Source organism: Gracilinanus agilis, chromosome 4, assembly GCF_016433145.1.
Source record: "Gracilinanus agilis isolate LMUSP501 chromosome 4, AgileGrace, whole genome shotgun sequence".
Classification (NCBI taxonomy): Eukaryota; Metazoa; Chordata; class Mammalia; order Didelphimorphia; family Didelphidae; genus Gracilinanus; species Gracilinanus agilis.
The window spans coordinates 265,837,729-265,862,625 of record NC_058133.1 but is presented as its reverse complement, the minus strand read 5'-3'; the positions used below and the strand labels follow the sequence as shown (position 1 = coordinate 265,862,625).

At 38.5% G+C, this 24,897-nt stretch overlaps 1 protein-coding gene across 1 annotated transcript in view; it reads right to left on the bottom strand.

Moving 5' to 3' along the window:
* CMTR1 (cap methyltransferase 1) overlaps nt 1-24,658 on the bottom strand; it is a 67,150-nt gene extending 42,492 nt beyond the window's left edge. Inside the window, exons 1-2 of the mRNA XM_044674370.1 lie at nt 24,567-24,658; nt 22,069-22,206 (exon numbers count right to left, since the gene is read on the bottom strand). Of these exons, the coding sequence (XP_044530305.1) occupies nt 22,069-22,201 (133 nt within the window). The 5' untranslated portion in view covers nt 22,202-22,206; nt 24,567-24,658. The remainder of the gene's footprint in view (nt 1-22,068; nt 22,207-24,566) is intronic.
* Between the last annotated feature and the right edge of the window lie 239 nt (nt 24,659-24,897).

Sequence of the window (24,897 nt, the reverse complement as noted above, 5' to 3'; positions counted from 1 at the left end):
GAAATTGCTTTGCAGATAACTGGTAAACAAATATTTAAGAACTACTGACACAGCATAGAGACCGGGAAGGGACCATAAGAATTCATTTGGTCTAGTCCCCTGTCTGAGGAAGAGAAGACTAAAAAAGCTAACTATTGGTCAAACAGATATTAAGTAACAAAAGAGTAATGGAAAGAGAGAGAAGAAAGACTAGAACCCAGATCATCTATTCCTCCTGCATTCTCTTCTCTTAATATACCAAGATGTTTATTATTTCTTTTGGGGGAGGGTTTAAACCCCAGTTACTGGAGCTTTAAGGATTCACTATTTGACAAAAGCTTCTGAGAAAAGTAGATAGCAATCCAAAAAGATACGTGACTTAAAAGACATAAAAATTAATATCATAAGCAAATTAGAGATAAAAGGAAATTACCTTTCAGTGCTAAGGGTATTCAGTGCTATGTGAGAGAAGAATATATGACCAAACAAAAGATAGAAAGGAGCACAGAAGATAAAATAGACAATTTAAAATAAAATGTAAAGGGCTTTATACAAATATAGCCCAGTTAATATTAGAAAGGGATGTTAACAAGGGAAAAAAAATCTTTGCAGTGACATTCTCTGATAAAGGTTTCATTTCCAAGATATATAAGGAAATGATTCAAATTTATGAGACCAAGAATCATTTCCCAATTGATAAATGGTCAAAGACTGTGCATGAGAAGTTCTCAAGAAAGTCAAGCCATCTAGAGCTACAGAAATGGAGAAATGAAAAAACTGCTCCAACACTAATAATTAGAGCAGTGACAATTAAAGAAACTCTATGGTTCTACTTCACATTCATCAGATAGGCAAAGCTGGCAAAGGGCTTCAAGAAAATAGGTACAATGATATACAGCAGGTGGTATTGTGAAACTGGTCCAACTATTCTGGAAAGCAATTTGAAACAATACCTAAAAGTCACTAAACTGTACCTATTCTTTGACAGCACTACTAGACCTATATCCCAAAGATAGCAAATTAAGAGGAAAAGGTCCTACATTTATAGCAAGTTTTACTGTAGTGACAAAGAACTAGAAACTAAGAGAATGACTTGACTGGTGAACAGCTGAACAAATTATAATAGATGAACACAATGAAATTTCACTGTGCCATAAGAAATGATAAAAGAGAAAAACTGGGAAGATTGGTATGAAATAATACAGGCAAGGAGCAGAATAATTCATAACACCACTTTTTTAAATGAATACTTTTGAAAGACTTAAGAAATCTAGTCAATGCAATGATCAACCATGATTCCAGAGGACCAATGATATAAAATGCTAACCTCTTTCTGACATATAAGTGATGAACTAAATACACAGAATAAGACATAAAGTTTTGAACATGGCCAACATAGGAATCTGTTTTGTTTAACTATGCATATTTGTTATAAGGATTTTGCTTTCCCTTGGTGGTGGGGGTAGAGGAGGTAGGAGGGAAAGAAAATAAATGTTTAATAAATGAAGAAGAAAAAAAAAGAGCTAAATGGGCTATATATATATATATATATATATATATATATATACACAAGTCATGGTACCCCAGTGAGGAGGGTTAAAACACAGAAATATCTCATATTTCTCACTCCTTGCATTTCCCACCAGGTCTACCATTCACAGCAGGAAAGGACAAATGCGAGACTTTTGAACTTGTTGCCTCCCCTTAGTGCCTAACAGAATGATGCCAAGGAAAAGCATCCTTCTGCCAGGAAAGGGTTTGCTTACTTCCTGGAGATTAGGTACACACAGGCTATAATTGCTTCTCTCCAGGATCCTCCCTTACTCACTGTTGCAGCGCTCTTCTCATCACTCTTAAGACAATGTGTATGTGCACTGTACTAGTTCTCCTAACCCTAAACCCAATAAAGTAATTAAAACAGAAAACACTACAATTTTAAAAGTAATGGTTTTTCACATATCAAGTATGCTTAAGAAAAAATAGGTTTAATTAGAGTATGTTAAAGACTGGGATCCTTAAAGGGACTTCTACAAATTACCAGGGGTTTTAGAGAATGATAGTACTATTTATAATGTTCAATTTCACTTTGAAACACAATGCTTTCCTTTTCCATAATGGCCTATAACTGGAAAGGCATGGAACAAGCATTACTCTTACAACTTATAAGCCATAATTAAGGATTTTTGTTGACCTATAAATGAAAGAAAAATAAAAGGGGTTGTGGGAGGTAAAGATATATTTTCCTAAGGTACAGGAAAGAGGAAAAAAGGAATAAGAGAGGATATGTGTAAGTTATGAAAAAAGAAATTGGTGGACTTATTTGAATAGGTACATCCATTCTGGAAAGCAATTAAATTTAATTTAAAATTATACACAAAGTTACTAAATGTTGAGATCTATTTATCATCTCTGATAAGGGTGGCTTAGTTGATAAGAAAGTAATGGGAGACAATCTTGACTGTTAACTCCTAGCTGTTTCTCCAAAGTGCCACTGAGTCACAAGTTTATTATATATGAAAATTCAAACTCTCTTTCACTCAAAAGCACAGAGTTTTACAGCTTTGCAGACATTGCAATTAGTTTAGACGACAAACAGAAACCTCAGAAACTTCAAGGTGAAGATAAGAGTACAAGGTTGAATTGTAGCTGCCTCATCATCAGTTAAGTCTGGGAATATTTTGCTGGGTTGGGAAGTCCCTGAATTTTTCGGCCTTGACTGTCTAAAACCACTTTTTGAGACCCAGCAACTGCATTCCTGATCAAAGGAGAGAATGTTAACCTCTTGACTGCTGGTTTGCTAAGAGCTTAAAGCTTTCTAATAAGAAAAGGTGTGGATCATAAAAGGGGTCAAAAGAGGAATCTCAGATTTTTATCTATTTGAGACTGTTTCTCTTATTGGCCTCCCACAACTAAACAGTGCATGGCCTTTGACTCAGCTAAACCTATATCCAAGAGATTAGAAAGGGGACAAAGTCCTACATGTACAAAAATACTAGTAGCTCTTTCTTTTATTAACCCTTACTTTCTCTTTTAGAATCAATTCTAAGACAGAAGAGTGGTAAGGGCTAGGCAATTAGGATTGAGTGTTCTGCCCAAGGTCACACACCTAGGAAGTATCTGAAGCCAAATCTGAACCCAGGTCCTCCAGAATCCAGCACTACCTGGTGCTTTATCTACTGGGTTAACTAACTTGCCCTAGAGTAACTCTATATGTAGAGGCAAAATACTGGAAAATTAAAAAAATGTTCCTCCACTTGGGAATGGTTGAACAAAATATGGCACAGAAACTGATGGAATACTATTGTGCTACAAGAAATAAGGAAATAAATGATTTCAAAACAACATAGAAATTCCAAGTGAACTGGAAAGACCTCCAGGAACTGATGCAGAGTGAAAGGAGCAGAGCCAGAAGAACACTGTACAAAGAGACTGATATACTATGGTAAAATTCGAATGCAATGGACTTCTGTACCAGCAGAAAGCAATGACACAGGACAGCTCTGAGGGATTTATGGTAAAGAACGCTACCCACATTCAGAGGAAGGACTACAGGAGAGGAAACATATAAGAAAAACAAATGCTTGAACGCATGGACTGAGGAGGACATGATTGGGGATGTGGACTCGAAACTACCACACCAATGCAACTAACAACAATTTGGAAATAGGTCTTGAACAATGGACACATGATAAAACCAGTGGAAATGTGCGTCGGCCACGGGTGAGGGGAGTGCGGGGGGTGAAGGGGAAGTAGGAGCATGAATCATGTAACCATGTTAAAAATGAATATTAATAAATGATTAAAAATTTAAAAAAAACATAGAAAGACTTGCATAAATGGAAATAGAGTGAAGTGAGCAAAACCAGAAGAAAAATTTATACTGAAACATTAATACTACAAACACAAACATTTTTGAAGACTTTTGTAAACTAATGAAGAATGAAATGATGAGAACAAAGAATAATGTACACAAAGGAAACTATAAGTAAATTAGATGAACATAGAATAGTATGCCTGTCAGATCTAAGGGAAAGGAAAGAATTTAAGACCAAGCAAGAGATAGAGAATATTACAAAATGTAAAATGAATAATTTTGACAACATTAAATTAAAAAGGGTTTGTACAAACAAAACCAATATAATCAAAATTAGAAGGAAAGCAACAAATTGGGGGGAAATCTTTATAACAAAAACCTCTGACAAAGGTCTAATTTCTCAAATCTGCAAGGAGCTAAATCAATTGTACAAAAAATCAAGCCATTCCCTAACTGATAAATGGACAAGGGACATGAATAGGCAGTTTTCAGATAAAGAAATCAAAACTATTAATAAGCACATGAAAAAGGCTTCTAAATCTCCCCTGATTAGAGAAATGCAAATCAATACAACTCTGAGGTAACACCTCACACCTAGCAGATTGGCCAATATGATGGCAAAGGAAAGTAATAAATGTTGGAGGGGATGTGGCAAAATTGGGGCACTAATGCTTTGCTGGTGGAGTTGTGAATTGATCCAACTATTCTGTAAGGCAATTTGGAACTATGCCCAAAGGGCTTTAAAAGACTACCTTCTCTTTGATCTAGCTATACCACTGCTAGGTTTATACCCCAAAGAGATAATAGGGAGAAATACTTGTACAAAAATATTTAAAGCTGCACTTTGTGGTAGCAAAAAAAATTGGAAAATGAGGGGATGCTCTTTGATTGGGGAATGGCTGAACAAATTGTGGTATTTGATAGTGATGGAATACTATTGTGCTGAAAGGAACAATGAACTGGAACAATTCCATGTGAACTGGAACAACCTCCAGAAACTGATGCAGACTGAAAGGAGCAGAACCAGGAGAACATTGTACATTATGGCACAATCAGACATAATGGACTTCCCTACTAGCAGCAATGCAATGATTCAGGACAATTCTAAGGGACTTATGAGAAAGAACACTATCTACATCCAGGTAAATAATTGTGGGAGTTGAAATGCAGAAGAAAAATACATGACTGATCACTGATTCAATGGGGATATGATCAGGGATATTGACTTTAAATGACCACTCTATTGCAAATAGTAATCATATGGAAATAGGTTTTGAACAATGCTACATGTAAAAGCCAGTGGAATTGCTCTATGGCTCCAGGAGGAGGGAGAGGAGGAAAAGAACATGAATCATGTAACCATGGAAAAATATTCTAAACCAATTAATTGAATAGTTTTTTAAAATAAATAAGTAAATATTCGCTGATATTTCATTTATCTGAAAATTAAAAAAAAGAATAATGTACACAGTAACACTATAACCAAAAACAACTTTGAAAGCTGTAAGAACTATGATTAAAACAGTGATCATTCATGATTATAGAGGATCAGTGATGAAGCATGCTGTCCACCTACTGACCGAGAAATGATGGAGTTCTGGGCACAGAATGAGACAAATATTTTTTTAATATGGTCAGTGATGGAATTTGTTTCTCTTTTTCAATGAGGTACAAAGTAGAAGAGAGAGAAAATAATTTTGTTAACTTGAGAAGTAAAATATTACTAAAAATTAAAAATAGAGGACTTAAAAAAGGACATTGTGTGAGATGAATCAAAAATGAATGCGAGAGGGGCAGCTGGGTAGCTCAGTGGATTGAGAGCCAGGCCTAGAGACTGGAGGTCCTAGGTTCAAATCCGGCCTCAGACACTTCCCAGCTGTGTGACCCTGGGCAAGTCACTTGACCCCCATTGCCTACCCTTACCACTCTTCCACCTATAAGTCAATACACAGAAGTTAAGGGTTTAAAAATAAAAAAATAATTTTAAAAAAAATGAATGAGAGAAGAGAAAGTGGAGACAAGGAGTATAGATGACTTTTTTTTTAATGAGTTTGAAAAATGGGTATCAAATATATGATGATAGCTTGAGGTGCAGGTAGGGTCAAGTGAAAAAAAAATTTGTTTAAACCCTTACCTTCCATCTTAGAATCAATACTGTGTATTGGTTCCAAGGCAGAAGAGTGGTAAGGGCTAGGTAATGGGGGTGAAGTGACTTGCCCAGGGTCTAGGAAGTATCTGAGGCAAGATTTGAACCCAGGACCCCCTATCTCTAGGCTGGCTTTCAGTCCACTGAGCCACCTAGATGCCCCTTAAAATTTTTTTAAGTTGGGGAATACTGGACATTTTCTAGGCAGCAGAGGAGACAGTAGAGTGAGAAAAAAATTGGAGAAAAATGAGAAGGAATTGGCCCAAGAGTAAAAGTAGAAAGGTTGTTCTTGGCTAAGAAATAAGCTACTTCTTCATCAGAAACTGAAGTAAAGAAGGAAAAAATAGAGGATGAAAGTTGTTGACTGAGTTAGTTGCAGTGGGCTCCCAAGCCACTTTTCCAGTTTGTCCCCAGAAATACTCCACATGCAATTAAGATAGAAGCCATTGGGGCAGCTAGGTGGCTTAGAGCCAGACCTGGAGATAGATGAGAGGTTCAAATCTGATCTCAAGAGACTTCCTAGCTGTTGTAAGGGATAAAAAAGGGATTTCAATTGGGTGAATATTAAAAGATTTGGTCACCAGGGAATTGAATAATTATCAATCCCCAATTAAAGAATAACCTCAAGTCAAAATGACTTTTATGGAAGTTTATTTACAAATGTAGAGAGGAAGAGGAAATAAAGAAATGAAAGGATAAGTAATATAACACACTAGGTAATTTGCTCCAAAGATCCCCTAGTTTAACCCAGACAGATCTAATTAACCCTCAGCAGAGGGAGGTTCGACCTTGACCAAGAGGGCCGAGGAAGCGAATGAAGCAAAAGCTTCAGTCACAGAGTCTCTTTTGAAAGAGAAGTTCAGGAACATTCAATCTTCACACTAACCATGTGGAATTCCAAAGGAAAGATTTAAGAATAGTCTCACCAAGGTCTCAGGGTCCAAGCTCCAAAGCTCCTCCAAGTCCAAGTCACGAACAAGAAGAAACAAGCTGAACTCTCTTTTTAAAGAGGCTTCTTTTGCATCACTTCCTGTGCCTTCCTCTTAGTTTACATGTCCAGTCACAACAGCTGCTTTTCTTAGGACTTCCCTGGAGGCAGTCAGTAAATTCTGATTTGTCACTCACTCTAGCACACATGGGTCACAGACCTCCCAACTTGTGAGTTAAGTGGAGTTGTTTACACTTTTGGTGATTATATTTGAGAATGGGCAAGGTAGATTTAAACTCATTATCACACTGTGTCACCCTGGGCAATTCACTGAATTGCCTAACTCTAATGCCTTGGAACCAAGATGGAAGGCAAGGGTAGGAAAAAAAGATTGATGCCATTCATTGCTAGAAATCAAGCCTTTGGTCCTTGTCTTCTATTGCCTCTTGTGTCCTAAGGCCTCAGATATTATAACGGGAAGTGTCTCAGAGAGGCAACTGAAGTTAAATGACTTTTGTTCACAGTGGAAGTGCTCACTGGAAAGATTTATATGTAGTGATACAAAGTGAAGTGAGCAAAACCAGGACAGTAATTGCAATAAAGTACAATGATCAAAACTAAACAATTTAACTGTTACAATGCAAGGATCCAGGACAACACCAAGGGACTCATGATGAAAAATGCTGTTGCTCACCACAGAAGGAACTATGGAGTCTGAATGCAGATTGAAGCATGTTTATTTCAAATCTCAGCAGAAATCTCATCTTCTACAAGGATCTTTTCCAGCCTTCCTACATCTCAATGCCCTCTGAGATTACTCTCAGTTTATCCTGTATATATCGTTTGTACATAGTTGTTTGCATGTTGTCTACCCATTGGACTGTGAGCTTGAGAGTATGGGAGTCTTTGGCTTTCCTCTGTTTCTCTGGCATTTAACCCAAATCCTTGCATCAAGAAGGGACATAATAAATGCTGACTGACCCTCTCTCTTTGAATGTATACTTTCTTTCTCTGAGTTCTCTTCAGGTTCTCCTAATCTGATCATTCTCATTTCCTTTGATGGATCATTATCCATGTTCTTCTCCCCTATTGAGGGTATACCCCAAGACTCTATCATGAGCCTTCTCTTTTCTCTCTCAAAGATCTCATCTGCTCCCATGGGTTCCAAATGACTCCCAGATTGATATATTCAATTCTAGTCTCTCTAGAGAGCTCATCACAAGATATCAACTGCCTACTGGAGATTTTCCACTGAATGTCCAAATCCACAGGCATCTCAAACTCAACATCTCTAGAACAGAACTCATTTTTCTTCCAAACTCATCCATCTTCTGAATTTCCCTATTTCTCAAGAACACCATCAAACTTCTAGTCACCAAGGTTCAAGTATCTCATGCTCAATCCTTCCTTTTCATTCAGTGTACACACACACACACAATATATAACAGGTGTCACATCTTGTACTTCTAACTTTACATCTCCAGAATCTGTTCCCTTCTCTCCACTAACAGATCCCATCCTAGTTCATGCCCTCATTATCTCTCAATTGAACTACTAAAAAAGCCTCCTAATTGGCCTCCTTTCTCCCTTTCTATTCATCTTCTATGTGGCTGCCAAAGTGATATTGCTAAAGCACAAGCCTTTTGGTCCTCAAAACCATGTCACTCCATCTTTCAAAAAATTCTAGTGCATCTATTTTCTACAATCAAATACAAACTACTCTGTCATTTAAAGCCCTATCTGACACTAACCTAGCTTTCCAGGCATATTACACATTACTTATCTTAATGGATTCTCTACAATAGTCAAATTAATCTCCTTTCTCCTACTCATGCCCAACATTCCATCTCCTCATTCTATGCTTTGGCAGAGGCTACCCTGTATATCTAGAATATACTCTCTTCTTCTCTCCTCACCTCAGTCACTTAGAATTCCTAACTTCCTTCAGAGTTCAATTCAAGTACCACCTTTTACATGAGGCCTTTCCTAATTCCTTCAACGATTAGTATCTCCTATCCCCACTCACATTACTTTGTAATTTCTGTGTATATATTGTTTTTTATTATATATACTGAAATAGGATAAATATTTGACCTAGACATGTTGCTTCTCCCCCTCATCCACCACTACTCCCCACCCCCGAGAGAGTGCATAACTTTCTTAAAGGCAAGAACTGTTTCATTTCTATCTTTATAGTCCCAATGTCTAGCACAATACATGGATATAGTAGGCATTTAATGTTTATTGCATGGGCTGAGAAGAAACTGCTTAGTGAAGGTTTACAAATTCCAATATTCTTGATCTTTTTATTCAGCTATCTAGCCTTTCTTTAGGGTAGAGAAAAATCTAACTTCTTTCTGAAGTCAAGTTGAGAAAAAACAAAGTTGCTCCTGCTCCAACTAGGAACAGATCAGTCATTGTCTGTGATTTACCTGTAGAACTCACTCAGCATCAAAGGAAATGGGCACAGATAATTGCCATTAGATGTCAAAGGCCCCTGTCATTCTGAGAGCTCACAATATTTTCATACAAATTATTAGTAAATTTTGCTTTGCTCTTATGATATCCTTGGGTCAGAGAAAATGAGGAAACTAAAGTCCAAAGAGTTCATATGCACTATGATATGAACCACTAAAGTACCAACTCCCACCATTGCCATGCCTCAGACTTTGGGAGTGCAACAAACAGAAACTGACAAACAGCTCCTTCTTGACTTATCTACAGATATTCTAGAGAAGATTATTGCCTTATTTTACAACATTTAAAAATAAATCCAGGGGGGCAGCTGGGTAGCTCAGTGGATTGAGAGTCAGACCTAGAGACAGGAGGTCCTAGGTTCAAATCCGGCCTCAGACACTTCCCAGCTGTGTGACCCTGGGTAAGTCACTTGACCCCCATTGCCCACCCTTACCACTCTTCCACCAAGGAGCCAATACACAGAAGTTAAGGGTTAAAAAAAAAAAAAGTAAATCCAAAGCATATATGACCCATGACAAAGAGACATCAAGTTCTCAGATCTGTTTTGAGATCTGCACAAACACTCTGGACTACTTTGACCTGCCATCCCTTTGGCTGAGTGTTCTACCAAAGCTTCTGACCTTTACTAGTGCTGCCTTTCTTCTCAATTCTCCCATTAGAGTCATTACCTCACAAATGACTTCAGGTCAATGTGCCAACCTTAATCAGATGAGGAGAGCACACAAGGGTAGCAGGAATCTCTGATCAAATTCAGAAGCAGAGGAAGGATAAGGGCAGAGGAATCTGGCTTTAAAAAGGAGATAAAAGTCTCATCTGTTGGCTTTGTACTAGTCATTCCTGGAGTACTTGCAGTCTGTACCATATAATCTAACACTAGAAAATATACTGTCTCATAGCATTCTTTCATTATTTAGGAACATGGAATTATAGGTTTAGAAATAGAAAAAAGCCTAAAAGATGGTCCAGGGGTTCTTAACCTAGAGTCCATGAACTTTTTTTGTTTTTGATATTCTGATGCCTATATTTCAACATAATAGTTTCCTTGATGATCCCAATTTATGTGATTTAAACAGTATTTTAAGAAAGAGTCTCTACATTTCATCAGACTCCCAAAAGGGTCCATGGCACATAAAACAGTTAATAGATGAGGAAACTGAAGCCAAGAGAGGTAAAATGATTCAGCTAAGGTCATTCAGACAGCACACAGCAGAGTCAGATTTTAAAGTGAGGCTCTCTGGTCCCAAATACAATGCTCTTTCTGCTATGCCATGTATTTCATGTACGCTCTAAACTTTCTATTCAGTTTGTGACCTACATGTACCAAACATAAGAGCTGTTTAATAAATATTAGTGATCTTGAATCAATAAGACCTTGGCATTGCAACAACCACTCTTGGGTGGCAGACAGCTCAAGTACAGGCAGTACCTAAGTACCACCACTTCAGACTGCACTGCCATATTCAACACCACCCAGCCAACACCAGCATCACCAACTCATATAAAGGATTCAGTTGATGGAGCTGAACAAGATGAAGAGTGTACCACCTCTTCATGACAGTGAATACAGCCTGTCTCCCTCTTCTCCCTCTTCACCCTATCTGAGAGGCAGGATCTACCCTACCTGTTTTCTTACTGAGATCTGGAAAGTAAGATGTAGAGAACCAAAGATGGAACTTCCACACCTACAGGAATCCCTGATAGCCTGCATTCTCAAGAACAGAGTTTATTCCAGATTGAATTGCTTGCCAGATCCGGGATTGAGTAAAGAAGGAGGGACAGAGACAATCTGGATCACATAACTTTGGAAAATTTATGTGGAAATTTATTACATGTAATTGGTAAAAAAAAATTAAATTAAAAAAATGGAGTTTGTTAAAAGCAGCATCACCAACTCATTAAAGACTTGAAACAGTGCCCCTACAACCAACAGGCAAAGAAGTCATTATCATTTACCCCCACAGAAGAATACAATAACCAATAAAGCCAACCAGAAACAAACAAAAAAAAAAAAAAAATTAAGAGGCCTTGAATAGAGAATGCTGCTTTTAAAATGACTTTATCACAGGGGCAGCAGATCACAGGGGCTCAGTGGATTGAACACCAGGCCTAGAGATGGGGAGGTCCTTGGTTCAAATCTTCCCTCAGACACTTCCTAGGTGTGTGACCCTGGGCAAGTCACTTAGCCCCCACTGCCTCGTCCTTAACCTCTCTTCTGCCTTGGAACTAATACAATATTGATTCTAGGATAGAAGGTATGGGTTTAAAGACATTTTTTTAATTTTTTAAAAAAACGATTTTATCAGGGCAACCAAGTAGCACAACAAAAAGAAAAATATTGCATTTATTATTTTTGCTTTCCTACATTTGTTTGCAATGTTTTTATGCCCTAGTATATGGTCAATCTTTGTGAATGTTCCATGTGCTGCTGAAAAGAAGGTATATTCCTTTTTATCCCTATTTATTTCTTTCCAGATATCTATTAGCTCTAGTTTTTCTAACATTTCATTCAATTTCCTTACTTCTTTCTTATTTATTTTTTGGTTTGATTTATTTAGTTCTGACAGGGGAAAGCTGAGGTTCCCTACTAGTATGGTTTTACTATTTCCTCCTTAAGCTCCTTTAATTTCTCCTTTAGAAATCTGAATGCTATACCATTTAGTGCATATATGTTGAGTACTGAAATTTCTTCATTATTTATATTGCCTTTCATTGAGATGTAATTACCTTCCTTACCTCTTTTAATCAGATCTATTTTTGCTTTATCTTTGATTGAGATAATAATTGCTACTCCTGCCTTCTTTGTCTCAGTTGCAGCCCATTAAATTCTACTCCACCCTCTTACCTTTACCTAGTATATGTCTACCTGCCTCAAGTGTTTCTTATAGATCCCTGATGGCAAACCTATGACACATGTCAGCACTGACACAGCCATTTTTGATGACACGTGGACACATACAAAGAAGTATGGGGCCTCATGCTGAGAATGAAACATTTACTGCAGTGTAGTTGAATTTTCATTAGTCAATGAAATTCAGCAACAAAATGTCACTACTAGGCAGGTTAAAGAATTCCCCCACCCCTCACTTATCTTAGTTCACGGCACCCCACACAAGTTAAATGACATCAAGACAAAAGAAACCAACTGACAGATGAACAAAGAAGTCACTAAGCAGGTAAGTTAAATAATTAGTTTTTTGGTTTATTAAATAGTTATATATTACAATTACACATTTTTAGTTATTTAAACTATAAATATCACAAAATCATGTTTTCTCAAAGTGACACACCACCCAAGTTATGCTCAGTTTTTTGGCAAATTTTGACACACCAAGCCCATCACCGTTATAGACAATATATGGTAGGATTCTGGTTTTTAACCCATTCTGCTATCCACTTCCTTTTTATGGGTGAATTCATCCCATTCACATTCACAGTTATGATTACTGTCTGAGTATTCCCCTCCATTTTGACTTCCTCCTTTGATTCTGCCTTTTCTCTTATCCCTCTTACCCTCCCCTCCAACTTTTTGCTTTTAGTCAGTCTCCCTCCTTTCCCCTCCCTAATGTTATTCCCCTTCCCAGAACCTCCCTTATTATTTCCCTCTTACTATAGTGACTTTTAAATGACTCCCCAATCTCTCCCTCCCTTGTATTGCTCCCCTCCCCACAAGCCCATTTATAACCCTTATACTTCTCTACAGGGCATGATACAATTCTCTGCCCCAAAGGATCTGACTGTTCTGCCCTCTGTGAGTCAATTCCAATAAGCATATAAGTATTACCTGTCGCCAACCTCTTCCTCTTTTCCATTATATTGGTCTTCTCTCCCCAGTGCACTTTCTCTTAGTATTATCTTCTTTACTACCTCTAGTTTTTAATATATTTTTTAGACATGTCATCCTATACCGTTTATCACTATAACCTCTAGGTATATTCTTCTAGCTACCCCAATGATAATAACAATTTTTACAAGTTACCAATATCATCTTTTCAAATAGGAATATAAATCATTTGAACTTAATGGGTCCCTTATTTTTTTGTCCTTTCTTAATTACCCTTTGGTGGTTCTCTTGAGTTCTCTATTTGGGCATTCAATTTTCTGTTTAAGTTCGGTCTTTTCTTCAGGAATTCTTGGAAATATTCTATTTTATTAGCTAACCATACTTTCCCCTGCAAGAATAGAATCAATTTTGCTGGGTAACTGATTCTTGGTTGTAGACCCAGTTCCCTTGCTTTCTGGAATACTATATTCATGCCTTCCAGTAGTCCTTCAGTGTAGATGAGCCAGGTCCTATGTAATCCTGACTGTGGCTCCATGATAGCTGAATTGTTTCTTTTTAGCAGCTTGTTTTGGAAGTTCTTAAACTTGTCTATGGCATTCCTGGGTATTGTCAATTGGGGATTTAATGCAGGTGTGGATTCTTTCAATCTCAACTTTACCCTCTTGTTCAAGAATATCAAGGCAGTTTTCTTGGATAACTTCCTGTAGGATGATGCCCAGGTTTTTTCTTTGGTCATGATTTTCCAGTAGTTCAATAATTCTTAAATTGTCTCTCCTGAATCTATTTTCCAGGTCTGTTGTTTTATCAATGAGATGTTTCATATTTTCTCAATTTTTTCATTCTTTTGATTTTGTTTTATAGATTCTTGCTGCCTTGTGAAGTAATTTGCTTCTAACTGTTCGATTCTAATTTTTAAAAACGGAATTTCACCCCTGACTTTTTGAACCTTCTTTTCCTTTTGTTCTATTTTTCTTTGTAGGTCATTGTTTTTATCTTTTACTTTCTTTGCCTCATTTTCAAGCTGATCAATTCTGGTTTTTAAGACACTATTTTCTTGTTTTAGTTCATGTGACTCTGTTTTGAGATGACCTATTTTGCTTTCTAAGTTCTTTTCCCAATTTTCTTCAATCTCTCTTAATTGTTTTTTGAATTGTATTTTGAATTCTTCCAGAGCCTGAATCTTAATTCATTGGAGTTCCTGAGTTTTTGCTTGGTGTTCCTTGGCACTCCTCTGTTCCATTTGTTCTTTGTTCATTACCTGAACAGAAGCTGTCAATTGTAATTTCTTTCTTCTTTTTCTGTTGTTTACTCATATTTTTTGCTTCTTTCCTCCTCCTTATTGACTGTATTCTTGCTCCTCTGTTTGCTGGATCTGTGAGTTTAGGCTCTTCTGCCCTGAAGGGGCTTCTTCTCTGCTCAGCTGATTAACTGGATTAGGTTAATGGAGCTAACCAGTTGTATTATGGTCCCCTGAGACCAGATCTTCCCCAGCTGCCAACAGAGGCTGAAGGTGAAAGTGAAGGTGTAGAGGCTGAATGTAGTTACCCTCTCTACTCCTTTCTGCCAGCTGCTTGGTCAGAGCCCTGAGCTTCCTGTGGTGGCACCAAGATACTTCGTCATGGTTGTAACCTTTGACCTGGGATCCCAGTCATCTGGATTCCTACTGTGGATCTCAGTGCAGTAGGTGGGGGAGGGGTGTGGGATCTTTCCCTTATACCTGAGAACTCAACTTCATCTGCGTGCCTTTTAGGTTAGATCAAGGAGAGACTCATGACTATGTCCCACTTCCAAGTCTGGCTCTTTGTCCACTCTACACCCTTACTCCTCTGGTTTTCTGTCAGCTTCTTCCCTGCACTATTGATAAACTAGATTAAGCCAGTTGATCTGATCTGCAGAGCTGAATATGAGGTCAAAACTTCCAGAGGCAAAGGCCCAAGATGGAGGTGTGGTGGCTGAAGGCTGCAACTAGACTGGTCTCTTCTCTGCTTCTCTTCTCCAGCTGCCTCCTTGGCAGGTATCATGAACAGTATATCCTAGGCCAGGGGTCGGCAACGTATGGCTCCCGAGCCAGATCTGGCTCCACCTCCTGACCAGCCAGGCCGGACAGAGCCCCAGGATGTGCCCCAGGGGGCCCTTCAACCCCCAGTGCCTTCTGCCTCCATCCTCCTCCTTCCGCAGGCATTTATGGCTCTCAAGGCCAAAAAGGTTGCCTACTATTGTTCTAGGGTATCATGAAACCATAATAAAGCCACAGAAAGAGAAAGGTTTGGGTGAATGTCCCTATTTCAGGCATTGCAGTAAGGTATCCCTTTTGCTCCATGACACATATGACATGTTCCCTGATGCTGATGACGTGTCCCTAGATACTGAAGCCAAAATGCTCTGAATCAAGCATATGTTGTAAGGTAGTTGAAAAGTTGTTTACAAGAATATTTCAAGATTAATTTTATTCCTACAATTCATACCATGATTATGACTGCTGAATATTTTTCCTTTTGATTGGTTAGTTATTTCTTATACTCAGTTAATTCACTCAACTAATAACTGGGTCTATTTCTTATCATTAAATCAACATTTATGCCTTATCAAATTAACCAGATTAATTAACAAGAATGTCTAGAAACCACATGATTATCATTTTTACTTTACACTATCTCTTACTGCTCTTCTTCCTTAGAATCAATATCCATTCTAAGACAGAAGGTTGGGGGCAGGTAGGTAGCTTAGCAGATTGAGAGTCAGGCCTAGAGACAGGAAGTTCCTAGGTTCAAATGTGACCTCAGACACTCCCTAGCTGTGTGACCCTGGGCAAGTCATTTAACTCCCATTGCCTAGCCCTTACCACTCTTCTGTCTTGGAAACAATACACATTATCAATGCTAAGATGGAAAGAGTTTTTTAAAAAAAGACAGAAGGTAAAGAATTATAGGGGAAAAAATTACTTGATTGATGTACTACAACAAATAAAGAAAACTAACTCAAGCCAGTATTGCCAAGTCAAACAAGACAGAGAGATATTCCAGGGTTCCTAAAGGGTAGGCAGGAAATTAGAACAACATGCAAAATAAGTGTCTCAGGGACTGACAAGTACCATGGCTGTAGCCAAACTGAGATGAGGTTTAGTCCACTAGATTTGATAAGAATTAAACAAACACTTCAAATAGACAACTCTGTAATGAGGATATCAATTAATAGGAGTGATAAGGTTGGTCTATTAAAATCATTAATTTTGTTAAGAACTTGCCAGAGTAAGCTAGCAGGCTCATCTACCTCTCCAGGAGCTCACCTATTATAACTTATCAGTTTTTTAAATTATTTAGGATTTTCATTTAAGATCATTTCTTCTCTATGTGGAAGAATCCATAACTCTTTGGGCTTTATGGAGAAAGAGACAAGTTCACTTTAAAGCAGAGGCAGAGCTTTCCCAGCAAGTTCTTTTATAGAGCAATAGAGTGGGATGGCAGAAATCCCAGTAATAAAAATTACAGCAACAACTCAAAAGAAAGGGCAACTCCTCCTACAACTAATAATCACCAAGGTGAACAGCACACAGATAGAAAGAAGCAAATTATGGATTTTAATAAACGTCACATCCTAGTTTATAATCACCATGGAATACAGTCATTCCTGCTCAAAGACTCAATTTCTTCTGCACGCTAGACAAATAGCATCTCATTAAAGCAATTTAAACAGATACCGATAAAGGAAGTTTTTGATTAAGGTCATGAATCTGGGCTGACAGGAAAGCAATAGTTTCAGGGCAAATAACCTACTTAGGAAGGAACTAAATCTGAGTGGGGAAGGGGGGCAAATACAGGGGTTATCAGGTGCAAGTGGCAGATGCCATCATAATCTGAAATTGCTACAGATTGGACAGACAGAAGCCCATATTCAATGGAGACATAATGAAAGAGGGCAACTGAAGGGACATCACTAGCAAAGGGGCAAGAATTTCAGGGTTCTAGATCCCATATGATGAAGTCTATTTGTCTTATCTTTATCCCAGAGGGACATTATTTCAGAGCAAATTTACAAGGGATCATACTCTTGAAAATATCTTAAAAGTTCTCTGTGAAGGTCAGGAGTTGACACTTCAGATAGAAAGAGTTCTCTCTTTTCTATCATGTCTTTTGCCTAAAAGGAAACTCTAACCTGGTGCTACAGCTACTTCATTAGTATCATTATGTAAATAAGTTTCAAAGGACATCCCTCAAAAACATATATGCCTAAATAGCATGTCCAGTTGGAGCTAGCTGAAGGGGCTATGATGGAAACATAAACTCATGTAAATGTCCTACACCTGCATGCACACTATCACACACAGATGAGATGTGTGCTTTCTGGCGGGCACTATCAGGATGCAGCATACAACAAATGTACAAGTAGAACCTTCAAAGTGAATATGTGTTGAAAATCTTAAGACACAAATTGAAATTGATTTGTGTAAAAAAGATGAGGTACGTTAAACACTTGATGCTCCCCATGGAAAGGTACTACTATGTTATTTCTCCCCCTGGAAGAAGCCAGGCTACATCACTCAAGTGGTTTTCATTTCTCCCAAGTGCAACAGTAGCAAACTAAAACTTGCTAGAGAAATGGAAAGAACGGATGCATTCTGGAGCATATCTTTTCTTTGATTTTCATATCTTATAGAAAGAAAATTTTGCCACCTGCTCTGTTTTCTGCAAATGAAGCAGCCAACTGGTGGCTATAGGCCTTCTGGAAAGGGCCCCACCACCTGCCCCACTAAGTCACCCTTGGACCCTTCTCTACTGTAAAAGTAGACAGAAGGAAGATCCAATTCTGATCTACAGCACAAGATGCTAATTTCTAGAAGTCCAAATTTATGGAAGAAAATTGAGAAAGATCAAAGAAAAAAAATCTCAATTGACAATTACATGTTTAGAAGCCTTAAACTTAACAGAGGTTCCTTGATACTGCAAAAAACAAAAACAAAAACAAAAAACAGAAAAATTATGTACTTTGTGTTAAAATGGGAAATGCTACCTCTGTAATAATCACCCATGCTCCATGCAAAACCAGCTATGTTTCAGCATCCTGCCAACCTGGACTGAGCTTCTTCCTTCCATCCAAATACAGTAAGCCTAAATATCATCACTAACTTCTGGGGAAGAAGCAAAATTTCCCTCTCCTAAATTATCTATAAGACAAACAAGAGACACAAAGACTTTTTCTTTCCCCATTTATCAGTGCCAGCTGCAACATAAAGACCCTGTTCTCACTTATCCTGAAATTATCTTGATAGCACGAATGGCACACACATCTAGCTGATACACATTACAGAAAAACAAGAGAAACATTCTCTCTGAGCCTGGACCATAGCCACACCAACTGCTTTATTATTTTTACCGCCTGTCAAGTTTCTTCTCTCTGGACCAGCTTCTCAGTAACATCTGATGGGAAACTGCCCCTCAATTGGCCTACCACTTGTTAGTAAACTGTATTTTCTACCACCCTCAACTGGTATGTCACACCCTTTTGGTCACCAATCTGTTACCAAATTTCATTCCAGTTTACCAATGATTCAGAGAGGATCCAAAACATGAAGCAATTGGCAAGTGAAACCTAATGCAAATAGGTTTCCTAATTTGTTTGGTATTTGAGATATATCCAGACTCTGTAAAATTCACAAAGAAAATGGATGCTGTAAATTTCTACAGCCCTAAAAACCGGCAAAGCAAGAGTGGTTCCAAGCAGATCAGTGAGGTACTTTGAACTAAATGCGAACAATGAATATATTACTGCTCTAATACTGTTTACTGCTTTTAACTGTAGCTACTGGGGAAAATAGGAAAGTAAATGTTAAAAGCTGGCCAGAAGGATGCCAGATCCCAGAAGCTAACCCTTTTCTTCCTAGGAAATGGACCCAGGATCATCAATGACTATGAAGGTCTGGTTTTACATAAAATGCTCAGTGCTCATCACTACCTTGGGGCAGTCCAAGATATCAAAAGAATGTCCCCACTAGAAACTAACAAATTTTTACATAACAGAAATAATTCTTGAATATCTTTCAACTTAGACATATAATACCAAACTTCCATTAAGAGAATGGCAACAGGAAAAGGAAAGTCTATTCACAGGCTTAGAAAAACCAATACAATAAACTATTAATTTGATTTTTAAAAAGAAAGTAAAAAACAGCAGTATCAAAAACGAAAAGGGTAAATTCAACACCAATGAAGAAGAAATTAAAGCAATTGTATGCCCAATAGTATGCCAATAAATCTGACAATCTAAGTGAAATGGATGAATATTCACAAAAATATAAACTGCTCAGATTAATATTAGAGGAAATAAAATATTTAAATAACCCCATCTTAGAAAAAAATTGAACAAGCCATCAATGAACTCCGTAAGAAAAAACTCCCAGGGGGGTAGCTGGGTGGCTCCATGGATTGAGAGCCAAGCCTAGAGACGGGAGGTCCTAGGTTCAAATGTGACCTCAGATACTTCCTAGCTTTGTGACCCTGGGCAAGTCACTTGACCCCCACTACCTAGCCTTTATCACTTTTCTGCAATACACAGTATTGACTCCAAGATGGAAGGTAAGGATTAAAAAAAAAAAAAACTCCCAGGAATAGATGGATTTACAAATGAATGCTACTTTTTTAAATACCAAACATTTAAAAAACAATTAATTCCAATGCTATATAGACTATTTAGAAAAACAGGCTAAGAAGGAATTCTACCAAATTTATGTTATGACACAAATATGGTGCTGACACCTAAATCAAGAACAGCAAAAATAGAGAAAGACAACTACAGACTATTTTCCCTATCGAATATTGGTGCAAATATGTTAAATAAAATACTAGCAAGGAGATTACAGCAATATATCAAAAAGAACATACACTATAACCAGGTGGGATTTATAACAGAAATGCAGGACTGATTCAATATTAAGAAAACTATCAGCATAATTGACCACAATAACAAAAACAACAAAAACCATGTGATTATCTCAATAGACACAGAAAAAGCTTTTGACAAAATAAAACACTTATTCCTTTTAAAAACACTAGAAAGCATAGGAATAAATGGAGCTTTCTTTAAAATGATAAGCAGTATTTTCTAAAACAATCAGCAAGCATTATCTGTAACTGAGATAAACAAGAAGCCTTGCCAACAAGATCAGAGGCGAAAGGGAGCATGCCTATTATCACCACCATTTTTCAATATCATATTAGCAATGCTAGCTAAAGCAGTAAGAAAAAGAAATTGAAGGAATCAGAGCAGGAAATGAGGAAACACAACTATTACACTTTGCAGATGATGATATAATTGAAGAATCCTAAAGAATCAACTAAAAAACTAGGTGAAATAATTAACTTTAGCAAACTTGCAGGATATAAAATTAAACCCATATAAATCACCAAGCATTTCTATATTATTACCAACAAAGTCCAATGGCAAGAGATAGAGACATTCCATTTAAAATAACTGTAAACAATGACCTTTGGCAAGTCACTTTTGCCTAGCCTCCATTGCCTAACCCTTATAATACAGTATTGATTCTAAGATGGAAAGTTAGGGCTTAAATAAATAAATAATTGTAAATAATATTAGATTTTTGGGAGTCTATCTGCTAAGATAAACCCAGAACTTATATGAACACAATTACAAAACAAAAAACTGCTAGGAAAACTGGAAAACAGCATGGCAGAAACTGGGCACAGACCAACATCTCACTCCACATACCAAGATAAAGTCAAAATAGATAACATGATTTAGAAATAAAGGATGAGATCATGAGCAATTCAGGGAAAATGGAACAGTTTACCTGTCAGACCTATGGCTAAGAGAAGAATTTATGACAAATCAAGACACTGAGAACATTACAAGATTGGATAATTTTGATTACATTAAATTTAAAGCTTTTACACACAAAACAAACAAAAGAAATGCAACCAAGATTTAGAAAGGAAACAAAAAACTGGAAAAAAATGTTATAGCAATTATCTGACAAAGGCCTCATTTCTCAAATATAGAGAAAACTAAGTCAAATTTATAAGAATACAAGTTATTCCCTAATTGAAAAATTGTCAGTTCTCAGATGAAAAAATTAAAACCATCTGTAATCATATGAAAAAATGCTCTAAATCACCACTGACTAGAGAAATACAAATTAAAACAAACTCTGAGGTGCCATCTCATACCTATCAAGATTGGCTAATATGACAAAAAAGGAAAATGATAAATGTTGGAGAGGAGTGGCAAAATTGGGACACTCCAAAGGAGAAGATCCAGGACCAATCTTACCAAAAGCAGTTCAAGAGGCAAAGTCCCAGTTCAAGTCCTAAGCCAAAGCTTCAAGTCGAAGATTTAAGCTGAAACTTTGAGCCAAAGACCCCTTGGACATGAAGTTCAGGACTTTTTATAGTCCTTTTTCCATATCACTTCCTGTCCCTTCCCCTCTTCACAGAGGCCAATCACAGCTTCCAAATTGTCTAGCACTGCCCAACAGGGCAGCGTCTGTGGGATCCACCTCTCATCCTCTGAAGGGGTAAAACTCTTATCAAAGGATTCACAAGTTCCTGACTGACTGAGTGGAGCTCTCCAAGTAAGTGACCTGTGAACCCTTTTACTTAGTGTTAAGTAGGAAATTTAAGTTTTTGGTTGATTCATTCAAAACAAACAAAGAGAATAAAGAATTCCCTTTCATACTGCCATCTCAATTAGGTAGGCAAAAAGGGAAGAAGAGAATTTGGACCTCAATATTTTTCAAAATGCATGTTAAGAATTGTTTTCCATGGAACTGAAAAATAATAAAATATTTTTTTAAAACAGAAAAGCCAGTACTGCTCAATTCCTTCACAACTGGTCCAGTTTTTAACAAGAGATAATGGACTATCAATTATCCAGAGCCCAGACATTAGCAATCCCAACAGTTGGGCTTCACATCATGCTGCCAGCCTTACCTTGTGGGCCATGATTGCCAAAAGGAGGGGGTTCTTCATCAGATGTGGAACTTAGAGTCAAGCCCAGTTCAGCAGCTCTTTTCTTCTGCTTCTTCTGAGGGCTACTAAATTCCCCTTCACCTCTTCTCTTCATTGTCACTGCAACCACAAATGGCAGTTAACTCTCTGATTCAAAGCCACATGAACAGAAGTTGATAAAGTTTGGGGGCACAAACACGTAAGCCATCCAAGGGATGTAATTTGACATTTCTTATCATCTTCTAGAGCCAATACTCCAATAATGATCTTTCCTTGGAATGAGACACAGGAAAGATGACAGCCAGGATCGTTTTCATTAGTAACTATTCATTTTATGTGTATTTTAAAAAATTCAACAGACTCAGAGGTGATTGCAATGTCAATGCCAGGTCCTGGACCCAAACAATTACACATTAACTCCTCATCTCTTGGTAGTCACTATTCACATGGAGAGTTCCTTTTTTAAGACCACTGAATATGGCAATGGTACATAAGATTCAATCTGTGGGGAAGGATGATAACAAAGACATTTACATCTACTAACAGCAAGGGCTCTGCAAAAACAATTGGATAATCACTGTTATTTTTATCAGTGACAACTGATTTTTGGCATCTTTCAAGGTGAACGTAGAGTACAGAGGAGTTAGGAAACTTTTCTGGCAGTAATAGCAGCACTCTATCCACTGGTTGGCTGATTTAATGCCAGTGGTATAGAAAGCAAGTTCTTAGGACAGGAAATTGGCACACAGCCAACTGGTTAACAAATGGCTAAGAAAATGGAAATAAGCACACATCAAGTCACTATCATTTATTTACATAGATACTAAGGGGGGGAAATTAAGAGGAAAAGGAGGCAGTGACATCTAAATATCATAACAGAATGATCATCTTTATTCAAGAGGATACCGAACCTAACAAATCGTGGTCCAGATTCTTGGTATTCTAGAAAGCCTTCCATGCAGCCCAGTCAGAAGGGAAAAAAGGAAACAAAAGTGGACACAAAGCCAAGAAAGTTTCCAGACTTTGAATCAGCCCAGGGCAAGGTCAACTGGGGTTGCAGGTATTGGTCACATCATATTATGTTTGGGAGCAGTGGCAACAGCAAGCATATGGCAGGCCAAGGATCAACCATTTTCACCCTCACCAATGTCACCTCCTAAAGCTCTGTATCACTTACTTTACTAGCTCTCCAGCTATAAGATGGGCCAATTATAGTCTCAATCTCTCCTGGATATAAGGCAACTTCCATTTTCCCACTTCAGTGGTATAGATGTTATTTTGAAGAAGGTAAAATGGGAAGGGGGAAGAATAGAAACTATGCCTGAGGTGAGTAATAAGAAGGGTCAAACACTGGAGCCTCTGGAGTCACCCTGAATTCTAAAGGATGGAGTATGGGAGGAACATTGTAATTGGAGACAAAACTGACAATGTTTTACCCAAAGCATCGCAAAGTTTGTCAACTAACTAGATGACCCACCAACACTGAAGACTCCAGTATGAGAAAGGAAAAAGCACAGTACTATTTCATAACCAGATTCTTTTTTTGAGGAGGGGAATTGTTTCCTGGGAAATGAGAGAAAGAGAATGATCCTAAAATTCTAGAATGTCAGAGCTAGAAGGGGCCTTAGGGGTCATTTTATCCAGTCAATCCTCTCACTTTATATGAGGAACCTGAGGCCCAGAAAAAAAAAAAAAAAAAAAAGAACAACAAAATGTATGAAAGAGTTGTTCTATAACAATCTACTTGAGTGGGAAAAAAAAGTAGTTTCTAATTCCAGCTTCCTTACCAAATGCTCAAAATCATCTCCTTTGAAAAATTTCAATTTTCCAAATGGACGATATTTCCCAATCCCATTCCCACCCACCCCATATCTCCACCCATCCGCAAAAGAATGTGCAAGAGGGGTTGGGGGGAAAAAAAAGGTGCTCTTCAAAAAGTAGAGCATCAAATATGAAGACAAGGACCACTGGGGAGGCTAGGGTAGGGTGAAGAGAGGTGCTGCCAGGAACATAGAAGGGTGTCTGTAATAAAGGGGAAAGTAGGGTTAAATGAAAAACACTGGAGAAGAGAAATGGAGGTGATGGAGGAGGAGGGAAGGAGAAAACAGGGAGGGAAAAGGGAGGAATAAGAAAGTGGGAGGGGAGATGGAAGGCAGAAAGGGGAGGAAGACTAGAAGAGTACAGAAGGAGGGAGAGGAAAGAAGATCAGGAGGGGGAGGGGGCCAGGAGAAGGGAGCGGGAGGCGAGCGCGGGAGTGGGGGAAGGGAACTAGAAAGGAGAGGGGGGAAGAAAGCGGGAGAGGGCCGGGAACCAGAAAGGAAAGCAGAAGGCGGGCGCCGTGCCCAGGCCGGCGGAGGCGGGTCGGGGAGCCGGGCCTCTCAGTCGGGCCGTTGTGAGCCAGAAGGCGAAGCCAAGCCCGCCCCGACTCCCTCCCGCCCGGGCCGCACCCGCACCCGCGCCCGCGCTCCTCCGGCACTCACGCTGCGGGGTGTGGGCGAGCTGCCGGGGAGGGGAGAGGGGGAAGGGGCGTCAGGCCGCCAGATCGCGCCACTGCCGCCGCAGCCGTCGCAGCCGTCGCAGCCGTCGCCGTCGTTCAGCCCCAGTTTCGTTTCCTCACAAAAGCCGCCCCCGTCGCAGGATGACGTCACGCGTCCGGCCTACGGCGGTAGCGGCGCTGCATGATGACGTCACTGCGAAGTTGCCTTGCCCCTCCCGTCATTTTGCAAGATTCTCCTACCATCCGCTTCAGGCTGTCTACTTGCTCTTTGCGAACTAAATTTCCTCCTCATCCAAAATATTCGCCCATTTCCT